Source organism: Notothenia coriiceps, unplaced genomic scaffold, assembly GCF_000735185.1.
Source record: "Notothenia coriiceps isolate Sejong01 unplaced genomic scaffold, NC01 NC01_scaffold00013592, whole genome shotgun sequence".
NCBI lineage: Eukaryota > Metazoa > Chordata > Actinopteri > Perciformes > Nototheniidae > Notothenia > Notothenia coriiceps.
Window position 1 is genome coordinate 14,670 of NW_011346293.1, and position 13,511 is coordinate 28,180.

The following is a 13,511-nucleotide window of genomic DNA, read 5'->3' on the forward strand; positions in this document are numbered from 1 at the left end:
TTGGAAAGCAGCCATGTTGAATTATGTAGCTCAACATCTGTGATATACACACACATGCACTTGTAGCTATGTAATTCTCTTGTGGCCAAACACGCACACCATGCCCTCCACTTCAAAGGTGACTTTGTACTCTGGAGCTCTTTTTAATCTTTTTAAAGGGAATAATAAAATGTTATACCGGAAATACCAATACATGTTTCCAATGGATAATGAATGTGTGTGTGTTGCCTAACCTGATGTATGATCGGAATATCAATGCACGTTTTCACTAAACAAAAGATTCTCAAGAGGTCTAACCGAGCTCTCTTTGTGTCTTTTCTCTCCGGCAGATTTTCCATATGACCTATGACCTGGCTAGTGCAGTGGTAAGAATATTTAATTTGATAGGGATGATGCTGCTTCTGTGTCACTGGGATGGCTGCCTCCAGTATCTGGTGCCTCTCCTCCAAGACTTCCCCCCTGACTGCTGGGTGTCCCTAAACGGTATGGTTGTAAGTATTACACACTTCTTCTATTTTGTTTGTTATTTTTGGCATTTGATGTAAGTGAAAGAGTCATTGTGCATTTCTTAGCTACATACATTGATATGGTGCGAAAAGACTGAGGCTACAGGTCTCATGGAAAATTGTGAAAAACATGTACAGTAGAAGAGTTAGGATTGTTCTTGTAATGCAGTGTACAACTATTGAGTGGTAGTGCTACAGTACAGTGTAAGAGCAGGCAAGTATATTATTCTAAAATAACCACATGTGGCTGCTTATCTCACACTGTTGGGAGATTAATTGGTGTGTTGTTACTTTAATGGTGCAAGTAAAATGTTTGAGTGCCTTTATTAGAGTAGAGAAACACAGTAATGTGGGAAGTAGAGGGGTATGAAAAGAAAAGGTTTTTAGGATGAAAACTAACCGATGTGTTTGCAGATATGACACTAATACAAATATACAGTTTGTTATAATGACAGGAGTACTGATCAAAACAAATGCTGCAGTTGTATAGGTTTGTTTTACTTTGTTCTCTCCTGGTGTTTTTTTATATACAGTAGTGTCAGACTCATTTGGAGCTGGAGTCTATAAATAGGATTTGTAGGTACATTAGGGACATTGTTGAAAGTAAATTATTGATCTGCCAACTGGCAAGAAACAGAGCCTGAAGAGGCAGTGAGACAGATTTAACCAAATGAATCTACAGTGCATGAATACCAGTGCCACTGTTACAGTAATGTGATGCATTTTATATTTATTCATAGCTTCAAAACATGATTTGAAGAAACTTCCTACTGTATATTTGATTGGCATTTTTGTTTAAAATATCCCACCTTTCCTAAAATATTTGTTCAAGTAACTACTGGCTCATAATCTATGTGGATATCCAAACAGAACATACTGTTTGGAAGTATTTTGAGACCGCCTTTCATCGATATTTCCTTATTTCTTTCACGTGTTATTCCCACCTCCATATCTCTCTCTGAGTAGGGGTCAATCGGACTGTGGTAGTCGTCTCAGAGCAATGTGATAGTGAGGAAGTGTGTGTATGGGCCCCCAGGGATATGCTGATTGTGAATGCTCACCCGGGGAAATTTTCCCCCTCTCATGTCGCTCTCTCTGACTAACATTTTTGTACTCACACACATGCACATGGACTGCTCCGAGGCTTCAGACTGGAGGTGCAAATGTCAGCTTTCCTCAACATCACAACCCATAAACAACTCATATTTGTACTTTAAGGCAATGAGTTGCCCAAGTGAGCCCAATACCACCTAGCATGTGTTACTCATCCTAAACAGATACTAGCCTTCTCTGTGTTCTTCTTCTCAGTGATACAAATTCCCACTAATCATCCTTGCAGAATTTTTTTTTTCACAAAGCAGCTACTTTTTAAACCTTTCTATGATAAACATTGCTCCTTTTTTACTTGAAACCAGTGAGCTTAATTAGAAACAACTCCTTGCACTTGTGTTGCACACTGATCCCCTTGCTCAGTATGAAATCCCCTTGTTGTATGCAAATCAATACGAAATGGGAGTTGTGAAGAAGGCTTATTTGCTGCCCCCACCCCCCGTGTGGCAAGATCACTAGCTGGGTGGAAATCTATAGCCATAGCTGGGGATTATGGCCTCTGAAACACAGAGCTCCTACAGTAGGTGAGTTAAAATAGCTGTAACTGGTCAAATGAAACCAGAATAATTTTGTGTGAAGTCTGTCGAGAAAAGTCTCCCAGCTCCTCAGATATAAAGTTTCTAGTGACAGTTTCTCTCTGCAGCTGCAGACTAGCACACCTATATATAGCACCTCACACAGTCCCTGTGTTCAGGAGTCTGAAGGGGAAATAATGCTTTCAAATCTCAGCAGTTTCACAACTTTTTGGATTAGGATTACCATATATTTCATGGATCTAGTCGAATCTTTTCTGCTTTTGATATTCAGGTAAAAAGATTGTGACTGAGTGTTGACTACAAAAAAGGATAAATCGATTAATTATTAGTCAATAGACAGAACATGAATCTTCTAAAGGCGAGCAAAGCTTCTCAAAAGAAAAGTCTCAGTTTTTTTCTTCACATTGATGAACAATATATTTTTGGACAGTTACTCAAACACACAAGCCATTTAAATAGCTTCCTCAGACTGTAATCAAATGCAGACTGAATATAACATGATGAATAAATCATTTTGAGAGGATTACTGCCCGCACAATACAATGCTACATCGTAAGAATATGGAGAGAAATAGGACTCAATATCGATGACAAATGCCGGCTTTTGTTATTTTACATTTATGCAAATAACCTAACTCTTATTGTTTTCCATATATACATATATGTTTCCATCTTTAATATTTCACCATACATAAAAAATTGACTGAATTAGTGAACTAAGCTAAAACTGAATATTAAACTGAAAGAATTGTGGAAAACAATCAACTGTTGCAGCCCTTAATGAGGCATATTGGAGGAAAGATCTTTTCATATGTGATTGTCAACCGCTAACACTGACTCTGATTTGGTAGAATGAGCAAATAGTGGAAGAGGCCGCTGTGCTGACTGCGGTCTGGCAAAAAATCCAAAGTGAAAAGCCCCGTCCACTTGTGGGATCCCTCTCCCCTCACCATCACAATGCATTAGAGTTCATAAGCTGGGAATCTTGATGAAATATCTCCCCTTCTGTTTGAATACACGATGAGATTATTTCGGTGAAGGTTGACTTCAAAAGGTCGTGTCTCTCATCTGCTCAAGAATGCCTACTTGAAATTCAGATTGCGTCATGTTTTGTTTCTGTCGTTGGCTTGGTACTTTCTGTCTCCAGCTGTGAGAAGGACTGCAGATACTGCTGAGTGGTGCGGCACAGGGTGTCCGACTCTTATCTCCTTTACTAATGGCCTGAGAGTAGCTGCTTACTCTTTAGAGGCTGCATTTTCTCAAACACCAGACAAGATAGTGCCGCTGTCGCTGTGTTGGCTCGTGTGATGGGATGTTACTTTTGTCTGCATGTACAGTGTAAAGATATGTGAGTAGGAACATGGGGCCACATGTGTGTGTTGTCAAGGTTTTGTGTTATAGAGACAGGGAGCTGAAAAAATAGCCTGCTAAGGATTCATTTCTCAGAGAGATTTACTGGCAGACAGACTGTAGGTTGAAGCACAAGCAGAAAGTCTTGGCCTCACCGTGCGTACCACCCTCCAGTCTCTCCTCTATCCCTGCCCACCCACTGGTTTCACATCCTCTGTATGTGTCACTTCCAATAGTCAGGCTCAGTCAAGAGTTTATACATTAATCAAACTTTTTCTTTTTTATACCTCTCCTCTCTCACTTCCCACACTTCCCTAGACACGATAACATGTGGGTTTCATTGGCATTACAATTCTAAGCATATCTTGCCCTAACATGGTTTATCCTTTGGTGCAGAAAACCTCTGGTTGCAAGGGTGGAAAGTAACTATGTATGTTTACTCAAGTACCACACTTAAGTACTATTTTACCTTATTGTGCTTAACTTGAGTATTACAGTATATGTGGAAACTTCTGAAGCAATTGGAAACAGGACTCAAAGACAGGAGGAGAGCTGGAGCTTTGATGGCAAACACTGACGGTTTATTTGGAGCTTCGGCCGGAGAATTCACAAGACATGTCAAGGGCCACGAGATGACCACAGGGTAGGGATGCCAAATAAATTCTGACAAAATCTTCCTCTGGTAGGAGGTTTTAACTAGTTTGCTGAGGGTAATCAACATTCTTCAATAGATAGACTAAACAGCTGGGGACACTGAATTACTTGTAGTTGTCGGTTATGGCTCGGGGTCATCTACTCCCCGAGAAGGTTGTGTTCCAGGTGTCCCGCAACAATGACGGCCCGTCCACACAGCAGCTTTGGCTTCTGCCCATTCACTTTGAATGGGGTGACGTCACTTTTCGCCGAACTGCATTGTGGGAAGCAGAGTGGAGCCTTCCTGGCGTTTCACGGCCCCTACACACGGCGGCGTGCGTTGCCGTTTCAACGCTTCTGCCCATTCACTGTGAATGGGGTGACGTCACGATTCGCCGAACTGCATTGTGGGAGCAAAGCGTAGCTTCTCTCGCGGTGCTCGCTGCAAAAGTAGAGCAATGTTCTACTTTTGCCGCCTCGACGCAGGCGTCAGCCAATCGAATCATATGCCAGTACAAGCTGTAGCCAATCAAACCGCGTGCTTGTGTGTCTGGGGCGGGAGATTCATGTGATTGGTTGTTGGTCGAGTTTCAGCCCCCCCCGCCGGCAAGCGACAACGCACGCCGCCGTGTGTAGGGGCCGTCAGGCTGCAAAAGTTGAGCAATGTTCAACTTTTGAAGCTTCTGAAGCTTTCGGTGGAAGCGTCAGCCAATCAAATCACAGTACAAGCTCAAGCCAATCAAACCGCTGCTTGTGTGTCAGGGACGGAAGATTCATTGGTTGTTGGTCGAGCTTCAGACACGCCCGGCAAGCTTTTTCCAATGCCGCTGTGTGGACAGGCCGTGACTATCTCTGACCGAGAGTTGCCCAGTCATAAACTGGTAACAACAACAAAATGCTAGGGCAGCCCCGGGTTTTCAAAGTCTGGGCATCTGCGTCAGAGGACATGCAGGGCAAATTATTCACTGACAGTATATTATGTTAATTTATACTTCTGCTCCAATACATTTCTGAAATATTATACTTTTTACTCACTACACTTATGTAACACTCGTAGTACTAGTTACTTTTGACATATAAAAACATGATACACGTGATAAGAATATGAAGTACTGTACTACCAATTTAAAACGACAACCCAGTATACTAATAAGTATATATAATTGGCTCCAAATTGACAACCTACAACATTGAAAGGTATTTCTTAGTGAAAAAAACAGGATAGTACAATGATAATCTAATACTGTGAAAAGAGCCATGCTGCAATCTGAGTACTTTCACTTTTATATTACAGGTACTTAAAGTGGACCTATCATGCTATATTTGAATAATATATTGTAGGGCCATACCTATACAGTATAAGGTATATTTATACGTTTTCTTTTTCAAAATACCAAACAGATCATGCATTTTAATCATGCATTTTAGCCATGCCTCATTTCGCTCTATCTTGCTCTCCTCTACCCCTGTCTTTGCATGCGCTGCAGCTGACCACGCCCCACCTGCAAAGGAGGGGGCAGAGTTACGAGCGTCATGTTACCATGCTGTTACCATGCCACGGCAACCTCTCATTCCCCTGATTGGAGGAGAGTTGGCCATATAGGCGGAGCTCCTCGTCACTGATGTCAGACTATTTTCAAATCTGTATCAGTCTGTATCGGATCCGTTAAAGTCCCGTTTTTAGACATTTTGAGTATGGAGGAAAAGAGAGAGGGTTGTGTTTTCTGACACTTGGTGAGTTCCCTGGAAAACTGGACACACACATTCATGTATAAAAGACGTACAAAGGTGCATTTTGCATGATAGGTCCCCTTTAAAGCTGATATTACTTCTGTACTTCTTGTTAAGTCACATATTAAGAATTATACTAGTAATTGAGAATGTTCACACTATAGTCATTCTCGCTGCTTGACTGTGAGTTTTGAATATTTAGAAATATGGGAGTGTTTCCGACTAAATTGTAAAGATGTCAAGCATGGCTGCTAAGAACAGTTTAAAAGGCACATTTGACAAAATCACTATTGTTATACGTGGAGGCTTTTATCATCTGGCAGCTTCTTGATACCAGACACATTACAGGCTGCTTCTTTGGTTATTCAGACCTTTGTGATTGAGGGTGTGCTAATCAAAGAAAGTGGTCGCTGCACACTTGGTTGCACATGATTGAACAGCAGCAGAAAAAAAAAAGTCACCTCACTCCTTAGAATGTCACTGTTGTTGGTGTTGTTGTTGTTGTTGTTGTTGTTATTGTTGCAGACATTTATTTATTACCCTTGAGAGAAAGCAAAAAGAAAGGGTTCAGAGCAAGGGGACAACTTGAAGTTATATATTGTGAAATAAATAAAATATAAAGGGTAGTAAACACATCACGAAGCACAGAATAACATGTTGGAGACGCCCTGAATAAATACTGCCTAACCCACAAATAGAGGCGAAAAGAGTTGATTAAGAGATTAGTCGATCAACATAAATTTAATTGGGAACTATTTTAGGCAAGTTCATCAGTTCAAGCCTCTCAGATGTGTTGCTGTTTTTGTTTTGTGGAAAGTTAGCAGAATAGTTTAGGATTTTGGTAGAACAAAACAAGAACTTGCTTAGGTTATTGCTACTGAGGGTCTTGAACACGAGACGAAGAGAAGAACAACCTTCACACTGAGCCGCACCACTGTGATTGTTTTCCTGCCAACGTACAGTTTGGTGCTCGCTCAGGCCAGCAGACCCCTGCACTTCCTCTCTAATGTGTTCAAAGATTGTTGCGCCTTCTGTGTCCTCCCAGGGAGAACAGCTTGTAGTGTGATTACGTAATTGAAAAATGAATATTGTGCGTCACATCTTTTTTTTTTTTTTACCAAAACACGGGACAGCTTGCCGAGTTATGTGATTGAGTAATTAGGACCAGTTAATGCGGATGTTTGCGCACGCTTGTTCTTTCTAAGCAAGGATTTAAAAATACACACGAGGGGGGCATTTACCTGAAATCACACAGGAAAACGCAATTTAATACCAAAACATATTTAAGAAGGAAATTCTACAAGTTAACAGAAGTTGCACACATTAAAGGAAATGTAATTTATTTAGCTTTTAATGAAAAGTTAAGCTGCAGAGGAACTAGGACAGCTAATAAACAAATGTGCATCTGTCCTTAATCTCTAATCGTTGTAATTTTCCCTGTGAGCACTGGTGCTGATGAGATGTCGAATCCTGTCCTTAGCAGCTTTACTTCCTGTTGTGCTCATAGTTACTCGTTGTATCAATAACAATCACTGCTGTGGGTGACGCAACACTGGGACGATGATGAAGCATTGATTGCCTTCCCCGTCACATAACTGGTCACATCCTTTTTGACGGGACTGTTGGAGCCACCATGTTGTGACGAAATGCTCCCAAGTTGTAAAACCCAACAAGCAGTCAAACACGGTCTAATTATAGAGATGTTTATAATACTTATGGTCAGTTTAAATGCATGTGATAATAAAGTCTGAACTCACTCTAAGGGTGTACTTCTAAACATGAGATGAATATGCAGTATCCGATGTCCCTTTTTTCGCTACATCCAGATTCTAATTATATTTAGAAACGCGGAAAAACTGAATACATCTTCTGTTAGCCACATTTATTAAACTCCTGGGGATTGTAGAGAATAGGAAAAAAGTAGAAGCTGCATTTGCTGGTGTTAATACTGCAAAGACTCACTCTTCTCAAAGAACAGAGGCCAGCAAGAAATAACAGTTAGACAATGTGTGTATCTGGGAGAGTTCTTCACACGTTAAACATACTGTGAGAAATGACATGTTTATGTCAGTCTGTTGAAGAACTCCGTAAACCAATGAAAGAAATAAAGTACTGTACAGCATGTACTCGGCTGCTAAAATCATGATGCAGTGCACCAGACCTGCTCTTAGTCGCTTTCTGTAATTGAAGGAAAAATAAAAACTCAAGGATTCAAACTAGTAATAATGCGGACGTCATTGCTGCATCATTCTTCGTCACTAAAGATCTCTCTTTGGTTCTCTCTCTCTGTCTGATAACAAAACCTGCTTGGGAAATGTTAGGACATGTAACACCTGCTTCCTCGATATATTGAATCACAGACAGGATTTATTTTGAGTTCAATTGGCTTTGATTCAGCAACCATTTGATACAATTTCTAGTCTTATACAAACCCTTTACAATTTCTCCTGTTTTAACAATTTAAACATATTCCTCATGCTCCGTATTGAATGAATACCTTCTGAATCAATAACCTCGTAAAAACTAATAACCATGTTTTTTAGGAAACTACAATATCAACCAACAATTTGTATCCTTTTATTTCTAAATTGACACAGCATCAATGATGTCTCACCCGGTTGAAATATAAGCTAATATAATTGTGGTATTAAATGTTATTTTTGTGTTGAATTTGAAAAGATTGCAATTTTCAAATAGCAAGAGCTACACTTTGTAGATGTCACTTTTACAATTGCTTTTAATGTATCACACCACTAAATGTATTGATACATTTGACCTCAAGCAGTTCATTTCAGAACTGTTGACAGTATCATAGGGTTTGGTCTGTTAAGATATCAAAACGTGTTTATTTTCAGACATCACTTAGCAGATCTTGTCTAATCAAATTTCATCCAGACACTTCATCTTTCACAACACTATGAACTACTGACACCAACACCTCCCTGTTATCAATTGCCCACAACTATTTCATAATAGGTAGTGACTCCTTATCAATTCACATATATATCCATTCTTTAAACAAGCAGGCAAGTAACTGTGGCAGATAGAAAACATGGTTGACATTTCACTGGGAGATTTTCACCTGCTCCTTTTTAGATTTCCATTAAAAAAAGATGTGCTGTAATGTGTCTCACAATAGCGCCTTCATCTTATGCTCTATATAAGCAAACACCAGAAATGTGACACACAGAGCAACAAGATGTGACCTCAATTCCCAAGCCCTATATAAACTATACTACGATGGGATTATATGACATGCTCATGCCGGGTAGACAATCGCCCAACACATAGAAGGACAAATAGGTAAAACGTGAAGTGAGTCACCCGGGCTTATCCCTTTTCATCTGGGGAAAACTACAATTCTCTGCTTTTCCATATGTCAACACAGACATCCTGCCGTGTTGCCCACCATCTCAACCACATGCTAAATGTGCACATGAAAGAAACCTAAGGCTCATGACCGCACACATGGCATTTGTGCCCGTTACAAGGTTGGGTGGGTTTGTCCTTTGTGTGTAAATAGATTGTTCAGTGTGTTGTGTGCCAGTAAAACACAACACTCGCTACGATACTCCTCCTTTCGGTTTATATTGTGAAAAAAAAACGGTGGATATTTTTATATAGATAGTAGTTTGAACCCTACAGTGTTATTGAAATTGCCAACCGGACTGTTTGTTATTAAAGCTGGCAAGTGTAATCATCACATATTTTGTAATCAGTCTTTGGAAGAATAAACTAATCAGCATAGAGATGAGAATTGGTGAGTCATCCAGGCCAGATGATTAGCTGTAAATGTTCTCATTCATCCCAGTTGATGAACAGCGTGGAGTCGAGCAGAAATGCCGTGACAAAAGGAGGCACCAGCGTTTGCTATATGACAGTGTGGCATGTGGAACTATGTCAGCCAGCGGAATAAGACGGGGATTAGTTCCTTTTTTCTCGAGGTTTCATATTTCTTTCACTGTTTTGGGTGAGATATGGCTTCTGTACGGAGCGCCTCCTCAGCATTATTTTGTTCACAGGAGGTGAGGTTATTGGAGGAGTCAGCATCTTGTCTGGAGAGAGGTGTCACATTTGTCTCCAGATAGGAAGTCACAGGGATTACAAATGTAACCTCGATAGGCCTGTTTTGGTTGCTAACGATGTCTCCGTGAAAAGAAAAAAGGCATACGTTTGACGTGTACTGTATTAATGAGGAGTCTAAATCCTGCTCTGACTCCGAGACAATACTTTTCCTGAGACTAAGACTAAGAAAAAGTCTGGAAAACAAAAAGCAATTAATTTTTTATGTACTATTCGAAATACATACAAAGCTCCTCAGTTTGAAATCAGGGTTCATTATATTTTCATTGCATAGTAAAGAAGCAAAAGTCGTTTTTTTTTTATTCTCACAGACTTACACAAAGACCAGGTACGCTCACTTAGTACATGTCCATCCCTCATAATAAATACTTTACTCTCCGTCTAGCATTTCGTCAAAAACTGATGAGCGATAAGTGGAGTCATAGAAGCTGATCTCGAGCGGCAGAATAGCACTTTTATCTGGCTGCGTCTCTCCCAGTCGGCAGCGACCGATCAGGTTCTTTTCACACATCTTACTCTGAGTAACAAGTCCACGATGAATTGGCTTCTGATAAACACAGCTGGACACATTATTGGATAATAGAGGCCTCATGAACCGACTGGAGATGAAGATGACTCGTCAAAGCCGCACAAGAAGACGTTCTCACTTTGAGCGGGGAACACATGCGGTGAACGTTAAGAGGAATCACCCTCACCCAGCAATTCCCTTCGTTTGTAGCAAAGAGCAGTAGCGACCCACTACTGTGCATTTTCCTCTAGGAAGACAGTTGATATGTTACATGACTGTCTGCTTCATGTGTGTGTGGTACTGTACCTTATCATTTCTGTTCCCCTGCCTCCAATTAACTGAATCTTCCTTACAACACTTATAACTATCAAACCTGAGAGCGAAAGAGGGGGAACAACGATATCGCTGTGGTGGTTGCCCAGAGCTTTAAGGGAAACCATTTCTCCGACGTGTAAATAATGCAAGTTATTTTGGAGTACTTGCAAGCATGAGCTGTTTCGCTCCCTTTGGCAAATATGGGAAATAAATAAAGCCAGGTCCAGGCAAAGAGGGTGTTGAAAGATTGAATGAAAGAAGAGAGGAAGACAAAAGACAGGTAGAAAGTTCAGCCACCCAGCGAGGGCATTCGCTGTGAGGCATGAAGAGTGTGTATGGCACAGTGTTTGATAGAGTTTCAGTGATACATCAAAGGAAAGTCTATCCATGCTTCCTGCTGGAGAGCCTTCCTCCCCTGCCTTGCCTTGCAGTAACTCCCCCACCCCCCTCTCTGTCTCTCCCTTTCTCCCGCCTTTTTGCCTCTGTCTCTTTCTTCGACCTTGCAGAACGTTTCCTGGGGTAAGCAGTACTCTTATGCCCTCTTCAAAGCCATGAGCCACATGCTGTGCATCGGGTATGGCGCCCGGGCCCCGGTCAGCATGTCCGACCTGTGGATCACCATGCTGAGTATGATCGTAGGGGCCACGTGCTACGCCATGTTTGTGGGCCACGCCACAGCTCTGATTCAATCACTGGACTCATCGCGCAGGCAATACCAGGAGAAGGTAAGCACCAAACAGTCATGTTATACCATGAGACACCTGATATGTGAACAAGATTGGGTTTATATGATATTGGATGTACTCTGAGGCGGTACAGTAAGCATGTCACTTATATTAGTGTTACGTTCCCTCCTAAACTAGGGGTACAAAGGGAAGTAACAAAACAAAACAACCGGGCGAGAGAAAAAGGAGAGGAAACTGACTGCTGAAGCCACAAAGTGATGCTTTAATTAATAAAAAAGAAAAGAGGCTCACGAGCCAATTTGCAAAACAAACTTAAAGTAACTAAGAACAACTTCCTTCCAAAAGAAAGTGAATAAATTAAACAATACACAAAAAGGTAAACTGGAGCACATCTCCTAACAAGTCACAAAAACACAGGCCTCACACAGAGACAGAGACATGCTGCACACATGCAGCCAGAGGAGAAGGAGAGAGAGGCCACTGCAGCCTTCCTCAGGTCCTTTATGGAGGCTCTGATTGAGGATTGGGAGCACCTGGGGGAGAGGCTGCACCTGGAGACAATCAGGGAGAGAGAGAAACACACACAAAAGCACACACACACAAGCACCAACTGCGGCACGTAACAATTAGCCTAACTCAAGTTGATCTTATTAAAACCCTTGGTCATTGCAGGAACTTCACCTTGTATATCCAATCACACATTTCTAAAGTTCAAGCACTCATAAATCTCCTTCTCTTAGAGGCTCTGGATAAATCCACAGTTGCTAACACTCCTTTTGGTTTTGCTAATGGTAGCTAACGTAGCTTGGTAGCTAGCAAAGGTTTTCCTCCCACCCTCTGGTGCTCCCCTGTTCTACCTGTCTCATGTTCGTTTTTTTCGTCTTTTTCTAATAACGGTACATGTGTTAAATGTAGTATAGTTGCTTGGTTGGAGGCAGGAATTGAAGCGATAGAAGTGTGGCTCCGCGCCTTATAAAGTCAATCGTTAGCTACAGTTAGCAAGCCCCCAGTAGCCGGTGTGGAGCTAGAGCTAGTGTATGTTATGTAGAAGAACATATCTTTAATGTTTTCTTGCTTCAAGGTAAGCAACACTAATAACAAGCGTGATGTTCTTAAAGTATCTGGGAGTTTTGATCTTTTGGGCTGAATTTCCTTCTCAATTTAGCAAAATTATGTCTTCTCTCAGTGCCCTCATGGACCAATGGGCTCTCACAGGTCACAATGGTTGGAGCCATGAAAAGGAAAAAGGATTTTCTTCCCCAAAACGATCCCATAAGGCCAACGGGGTGAGGAGGTCCGTGGCCTGACTTGCCACCTCATCGTCCCTCCGCTGCCAGCGAACACATTTTATTCTTTCGTTTCATTGCAGTCCCAACTACATTCGTTTTTTTGCTATTTTTTTTTTTCGTGTAGAAGGTGATTATCCAGCATTTCATCCGAGCCACCATCTGTGATCCCGCTGAGGGGCCTGGGCAATTCCCAGAACACACGGTCATGACTGATGCGCTCTGTGTTCGCTCGCACGCAAGAACATCACTTTAACTCACAAAAGTTTTCCTTCGCTTACTTTGCAGAACTCAATGTACGTACAGCATTGTAGTTCAGGGGATTAAAGTCTTCTATTTTCTTGATCCACTTAAGGACATAACTCTTCATTTCAATCATATCTGACCTTGAATTTCTTTGTTGAACTAGATTATGTAAACAGACGGACAGATTAATATGCGATGTATGCTGATATTTCTATTACATATGAATAATATGTCAACAGAAACAATATTTCATGTCATTTACTGTAAGTGAAAATGGAATAAACAGAAATTGGGAATGCTCTGGAGTTGCAAAAAGAGTCATATAATTATTATTTATACAATGTGCATTAGAGCTTAAAGGACAATTACATTTTTACGGAAGAAAACCTTCTACTGTTTTCCAATTAATAACAAATTAACCGTAAGTGTCTTTTAAAGCAACAATACAAAACTCACTCTCAGAATTTTTCAGATTTGCTGATATTTTCTTTGTTGTGTTAAAGTAAAGCTAATATTTTGTGG

The 13,511-nt window shown here is 41.0% G+C and overlaps 1 protein-coding gene across 1 annotated transcript in view; it reads left to right on the plus strand.

The window, feature by feature from the left end:
- Positions 1 to 329: 329 nt before the first annotated feature.
- The window catches only part of hcn1 (hyperpolarization activated cyclic nucleotide-gated potassium channel 1), a gene marked incomplete at its 5' end in the record, with an annotated part of 41,331 nt that continues 28,149 nt past the window's right edge, over positions 330 to 13,511 (plus strand). The window contains 2 exons of the mRNA XM_010774211.1: positions 330 to 491; positions 11,278 to 11,496. Coding sequence (XP_010772513.1) covers positions 330 to 491; positions 11,278 to 11,496 — 381 coding nt within the window. The remainder of the gene's footprint in view (positions 492 to 11,277; positions 11,497 to 13,511) is intronic.